The sequence below is a fragment of the Gossypium arboreum genome, chromosome 1 (assembly GCF_025698485.1).
Source record: "Gossypium arboreum isolate Shixiya-1 chromosome 1, ASM2569848v2, whole genome shotgun sequence".
Lineage (NCBI taxonomy): Eukaryota > Viridiplantae > Streptophyta > Magnoliopsida > Malvales > Malvaceae > Gossypium > Gossypium arboreum.
This window is the reverse complement of record NC_069070.1, coordinates 24,055,758-24,062,057: the sequence shown is the minus strand read 5'-3', so window position 1 is coordinate 24,062,057 and position 6,300 is coordinate 24,055,758. Positions and strand designations below refer to the sequence as shown.

The 6,300-nt window shown below is 37.3% G+C and overlaps 1 protein-coding gene across 2 annotated transcripts; it reads right to left on the bottom strand.

Annotated features, from left to right (window-relative positions):
• Positions 1–2,308: 2,308 nt before the first annotated feature.
• LOC108465467 (kinesin-like protein KIN-8A) lies at positions 2,309–6,298 on the bottom strand. Of its 2 annotated transcripts, XM_017765787.2 has the most exons (8): positions 5,560–6,292; positions 5,108–5,454; positions 4,504–4,777; positions 4,195–4,245; positions 4,013–4,105; positions 3,561–3,926; positions 2,788–3,462; positions 2,309–2,658 (listed from the first exon to the last, which is right to left on the bottom strand). In XM_017765787.2, the coding sequence occupies exons 1-8, from the start codon at positions 5,953–5,955 to the stop codon at positions 2,620–2,622; spliced, it is 2,241 nt and encodes a 746-aa protein (XP_017621276.1). In that variant the 5' UTR covers positions 5,956–6,292; the 3' UTR covers positions 2,309–2,619. The 2 variants fall into 2 exon arrangements, with proteins under 2 accessions (XP_017621276.1, XP_017621275.1); XM_017765786.2 differs by having other exon boundaries at positions 5,108–6,298.
• Between the last annotated feature and the right edge of the window lie 2 nt (positions 6,299–6,300).

Sequence of the window (6,300 nt, the reverse complement as noted above, 5' to 3'; positions counted from 1 at the left end):
AAAATAGAGAAAAATTATTCTCAGCTGTTACATATATTTTTTCAGAAAAAAATTCTACCGGTTTCTATTAAGAAGAGAGAATTTCTATTTTCACTCCCCCCCAAAAAAAGAGAAAACTTTTTCTAGTTTTTTGTTTCAATTCAATTGGTTCGAGCTCACACTCGAAGTGGTTTGTGGTATAAGAATAGCGAAAAAGATTATTTGGTTGAAAGTTGGGAACAATGAATGTCAACTAAGCTGAAAACACAGGTATGAATTCGGTTAGGGTTTATTACTATAAATATCACAAATTGAGTCGGTTTTCAAAATTTTAATTTTTCGCTATGCAAGAAAACTGTTTTCAAACCAGATTTTTGCAACATAAATATCATAAACTGACTTAATTTTCAAAATTTTAATTTTTTGTTGTAATAAAAAACTATTTTTAAATCGGATTTATCGAACAAATGCCCTCTATCCTAGTTCATTACAGCCTTTACGAGAGAGTTTGGATTGAGATCAGCCTTGATTTCATCGAGGGACTCCTTGTGTCAAAAGGGAAGCATACCATTTTAATGGTGGTAGGTCGAATCACCAAGTATGACCACTTATTGGGCTTGTCATATCCCTATAATGCTTTCACAGTGGCTCAAGAATACTTAAACCATGTTTTTAAGTTGCATGGGGCTCCTAATTCTATTGTTTTTGGCAGAGATAGGATATTGTGAGCATTTTTTGAAGGGAACTCTTTAAGTTGCTAGGAACCAAGCTCAAGTATTCTATTGTTTATCGTCCTTAGACTAATAGGCAAACTGATGTGCTTAATCAATGTTTGGAAGGGTACCATCAATGTATGGTTGGAAAGAAACCTGGTGATTGGTATTGTTGGTTGCCCTTGGCTGAGTGGTGGCACAACACAACAACACATTTTATCACTTAGCCATTTGCACTACTCCTTATGAGGCATTATATGGTCAGTTCCCTCCATTACATTTTCCATATTTGGTTTGCACTTTAGTGGTTGCTACAATGGATCATAGTATTTAGTATTAAGAAGTTGCTTTTCAGATGCTTAAGTTCTATTTACATTGTTCTCGAAATCGTATGAAGAACTTAGCTGATAAAAAAAGGAGTGGTTGTGAATTCAGTGTTGGGGATTTGGTTTACTTGAAGCTTCAACCTTATAGGTAGGATACTGTTCATAGGAGGGGTAATCAAAAGCTTGCTTCATGGTGCTTTGGTCCTTATCTAGTGCTAGCTTAGGTTGGCAAAATGGCTTTTCAGTTGCAACTACCAATAAGGTCTTGAGTTCATTCAAACTTCCATGTTCATCAGCTGAAGAAGCCCATTGGAAATGCACCTTATCAAATTGCTTTACCAGTGGTGGGTTCAGATGGGGCAATGGTGAAGGAACCAACTACAGTGGTGGATAGACGAGTTGGCAAGAGGGGAAATCGAGCCATCACTGAAGTCTTGGTTCAATGGACTTATTCCTTCCCTAAGGACGCAACTTTGGAGAATCTTTATGACTTGCAACAACAATTTCTTTCCTTAATCGTTAAGGTCAAGGATTGTTCGACCAGGGGAGAAGTTGATATGAGCTAAATAATTGAATAATTGAAAAAGTAGTGTTTTGTTCCTTTTTTTCATTTTTTGTTAATTATGTTATTTTTCTATTAAGGAAATGTTTATGTGAAACGGTGCATTTCACTTTAGTAAGTAGTTGTAATAATCTTAATAAACCTGAATTGTGGTGATTGCCTATTAATGGTAAGGAGCAGTTTCTTACTCGATTCTTTTCTTTTCTCTCTTCTTCCTTTTTTTTCTTCTTCCTTTTCTTTTCTGTAAATTGTTTTGGGCATCATCAGTTTAAGATGGAAAATCGAACTAAAGTGTAATTCACTCACCGTCAAGTCGTCAAATCCATCAAGGTGCAACAGATAAGGACTGAAATTGGTCTTTCGAAAGACGATTTTGTGGTTACGAAGGCTGGTAGCTTCAATCGACATGATTGGATTGTTGTTGATTTGACGTTTGATTGAATTGGTGTTGATTTGATTGTTCATTAATCTTTAATCATTCTGACCGTGATATTAGATTTTTTTTTTAAATTTTTTATGCTTGAATCGAGAAATGCTCTTTAGGAATGAAATTGATGTTGTATGACAAATAAAATTGACGATAACAACATTGGAAATGAGAATTAATGTTGATTGGAGAGTGAAGAATGGAGAAATCAGTTTACAAAAAATCGATTTTGCTTTCCGATACAAAAATTTGTTTTATTTTGGTAATTAATGAGGTTGTAAAAAAAATAAACATTAGTCGATTTTTGAAAATTATGAATAAAAACAACTTAAATATACATGAATATTTGGGTCTCCAAATGCTCCAAGAGCTTCAACTTGAGAAAAATAAACACATCAATGGAGTAATTGCTGGTGACCTTAATGAGAAGAAATCAAATGAGGAAAAAAAAAAAAGGGGGACATATTAGTAAAAAATCAATACACCACTTAGCAAGCAATAACTTGTGCTTCATTGTTGAGCAATCAGTTTGTGTAAAGAATGAAATGGGAAGGTTTGACAATGCTACACTCTCAAACCACAATTTCCTTTTCTGTTTCTTTCCCTTCCTCGTTACTTGTGAACATCAGGTCTCTGTCGAGCAAATCCCGGCTGCGTAGCCAGCCATGCACATTAAACACAAATCAGAAACATGGACTCATATAAGCACATATATCTTCTTAAAGGTGAAATAAACTTGCTCAAAAGAAAAGAAAGGATTAGGGTGAAAAATCAGTGTACCTGAGGTAGCATAGAGGGAGCTGCAACAGGTTCTGAAATGATATGGCTTCTAGTTTTTCTTCCATGGAGTGTGGTGACTGAAGGGCTGTTAGCTGTTGTTATATCCCAGAAACTTCTTTTTTTGGCTGTCGGAACTGGTGATCTAAAGCGATGACTTGGGCTCTTCAGTTCCCCAGGGTTTGGTTCCTTCGGCCGCAAGCTAGCTCTTGTGACACCCTTCTTCACACCCACTTCTGCTGTTTTTTCATTCTTTCTTGAAAGCTCGCGAATAATATCATCTTTCTGCTTTAACTGAGTGGCATGGTCTTTCTTCATTCTTGCCATTTCTAGTTCCAATGCCTTTACAATCAGTCTAAGCTCTTTAACTACTGCTTCTTCTGCTCCCCTCTTTTTGGATTCTGGTGTGAAACAGGTTCTGGTTAAGAAGGTGGATCTAGGTTTGCTTTTCTCTTTTGGCTGGGCCGTAGATGGAGTTTCGAGAGACATAACCGAAGAGGGGGTTGGAGGTGAAGCATTTGCAGCTAAAGATTGTGCTTGAAGGGTTAGCAACTTTTGCTGTTGGCATGTCAGTTGTACTCGCAATTCGCGATTTTCCTTCTGCAGTTCAAGCAAAAGCTTTGCCTGATCAGTTCCGGTTTCAGATATTTCAATTACCTCCTCGTTTGTGTCACTTGTCTGCATGTTCAAGGAACGGTGTTAAAAAACATTGAAAGATTCAACTCAGAAAACACAAGGTTTAAGTAGTATACCATGAAACTGAGATTACTACTAACCTTGGTTCGGATTTCCTTTGCCCGGTAAGCCCAGTGCAGGGTATTTTGTGTTTCACCAAATGAGAGATTGCTAGGACTGATATTAGCAATCATTACAGTGTTACAAGCTCCACCTAACGAGTCTTTCAAGAGTTGAGTGAGTTTCGAGTTTCTGTATGGTATGTGTTTCTTACCCTCAACGAGGGCATTGATGCAGCTGCTCAGTGCTAGAAGTGACCGATTAATGTTTGCTCCCTCCAATGATCTAAGTGTTCTCTGATCCGTCGCAAGGGCTCTTTCAGAACCGGCAAGATCTATGAGTGAGAGCTTTCCAACTCTATTAAAGATATTCATTGAAGCATCTTTGACTCTATATTCAACTACAACCTATAGGAAAAGCAACTCATATACATAAGAATATCTTAAAATTATAAGATCAAGGCAAGTAACCAGTACCGGATCGTTACTGGTACCTGAAGAATTGCATGGGACCGTGAAGATGTTTCATTCGCCCGAGTTGGTTCGGTGGTTCGGTTTTGGTTTCCTCTTTGAAGCAATGCCATCACCTGCCATAACCAAGTACAACTGTTATACCCCTACCATTCAATCAATAATCTAACCCTCAAAGGTATGATAATGGAAGCTCGAAATTTACTTCATCCGTGGAATAAGCCCTGTATTGTGTAATACCAGCTGCAACAATTCCCTGCATTACATGTCAGCAAACATTTTTTATGAGGTGAAATCAAGGCATTTAAAATCAGAATTTAAACAATATATGGAAGACCGTTACTGATCCACTTTGATGACCTTAGGATAAAACATTACCGCTATAGTGGGCAACATATGACGTTTCCGAAAACAACGATATGATATTAGTGTACTAATACGAGAAACGAAAGTATTTTCAGCTAATCTCATTTAACAAGAGCAATCAAATATGTCAAGGCAGTATAAAGCAAACCTGCTTATCTTCTCTAAGGACTAGAGGTCTTCCGGGTGAGAGTAAATCCCGAACGGTTTCGTTGTAGACCTCGAGATAGGAGAGTTGAACTACATGGTTTCCATCAAAGCTCCTTTGCCTAATACTTGTAAACAGATCTTTTATTGCCAAAACCATCACCCCTGGATTTTCTAAGGTGCCTAGCATTGTATAAGTTTTACCAGCTCCTGTCGCGCCATAGCAGAACACCGAGCCATTCCGTCCCTGCAGAACTTCTTCCACAAGCTCTGCTGTCCTGAAAAATCAAAATTGGTTGGTTCTTATGAAATTTATTCATTGAAAATTCAAAATGTTTACATTTTTTAAAAAGATTCCATGTATTTTGGAGAGTCGTAACTCGTATCCTTACACCTATATCCAAATATGTGTCAGCAATATACAAAAAATATAAACTAAGAATTGAAACAAGGATCATAATATCAGATTCACAATCAAGAGATTCCATATATAACTTGGATGAAAATTTTCCTAGCTCCCAAACAGTTAAAACACACCAAATTAAAACGATGTCAAGGGTTAAAACTGGCTTCAGCTGATATCAAAATTGATTAATGGCTAAACTTACGTGGTTGTATAAACTTCATGTTGAGTAGTGGAATCTGGGAATGAAGCATCAAAACTAAAATGTCTACCTTTAAGCCTCTTCAGTCTAAGATAATCATTTTCATTAGCAAACTCAGTCAAGTAAACATCTTTCTTGTTCACGATCTTGACACAGCATCTTGAACCAGCTTCCTTTTCTTTCTTAGCCATAGGCCTAAGCCTCACAAACACATGGATCCTACTTTCATCTCCACCAATTCTCCCATTTTTCTCTGTCTTGGCATAGGTCTCCCTTTTCTCCTGTTCTTGAACATTCCTAGTCCCCACCATTGACAGCTTCCGCACCACCGTAGTCTTTGCGGTCTCCGCCTTTCTTGCACAAGAAGGAAACCCAATAATCTTATCAGTACCAATCAAAAGATTCTCCTTTCCATCATCCAAAAGTGGTTCAGGCAACACGAAAGTTGTACTCACTGTAGGGTTAGCCATCGTAGGCAATAGTGGCACAGTTTTTTCCCTCATAACATTGTTGAATTTGGGATCCTTTTGCTCTTGTCTTTGGCAAGAAGTGAGAAGATCAGCGCTTGGGTGAGATGTAAAACGCTTCTCTTGATCAGGCTTTGGGGATGATGATGGGTTATTAATATTATTGTTCCTAAGAATGGCAGAAGCTTTCTTTTGTTGCTCATATAAAAGAGTTAAAGCTCTCATTTTCTCCTTCAACCCATGATGTGGATTCCTGAATGTGAAATTGTTAGTAACATTGCTCATCTGGGTTTCTTCTTCTGTTTCTTCATTTGATCTTCTGCTTCTACTTCTTTGCTGCTCATCTTGGGTGCTAATGATCTGAGACCTTGTTGATACTGGCATTCTATGATTTTTCTCACTATCCAAACATACCCAAAGATGGGTTTTTTAAACACCCAATTGAGAAAAAAAAACTGCTGAAAATGTAAGAATGTAGGAAGGAAACTATTATCCTGGAAAAGAAAAATGGAAGATTTGGAAATGGAGAAGAGAAAGCTAAAAGAGAGGGAAAGAATAGGGAATATAACAAAGGCGATGGGTTGATGGTGATGATATCAACGGTTGGTCGTAAAGCTTGGAACATCAATTCTTTTGAATTGAAAACGCTATCCCCACTCCATCCTTTTCAATATTTAATTCCACCTCCCTCAATTTTTATTTTTTAAAATTCCAACTCTTTAACTACAC

Bases quoted from the DNA above. Each gene is read 5' to 3' on its own strand.
- LOC108465467 (XM_017765786.2), bottom strand. From the start codon at position 5,955: ATGCCAGTATCAACAAGGTCTCAGATCATTAGCACCCAAGATGAGCAG. The intron at 4,246-4,503 runs GTTTGCTTTATA...CATGTAATGCAG, and splicing joins TCCTTAGAGAAGATAAGCAG to GGAATTGTTGCAGCTGGTAT. The intron at 4,106-4,194 runs GTAAATTTCGAG...TGGTTATGGCAG, and splicing joins GGGCTTATTCCACGGATGAA to GTGATGGCATTGCTTCAAAG.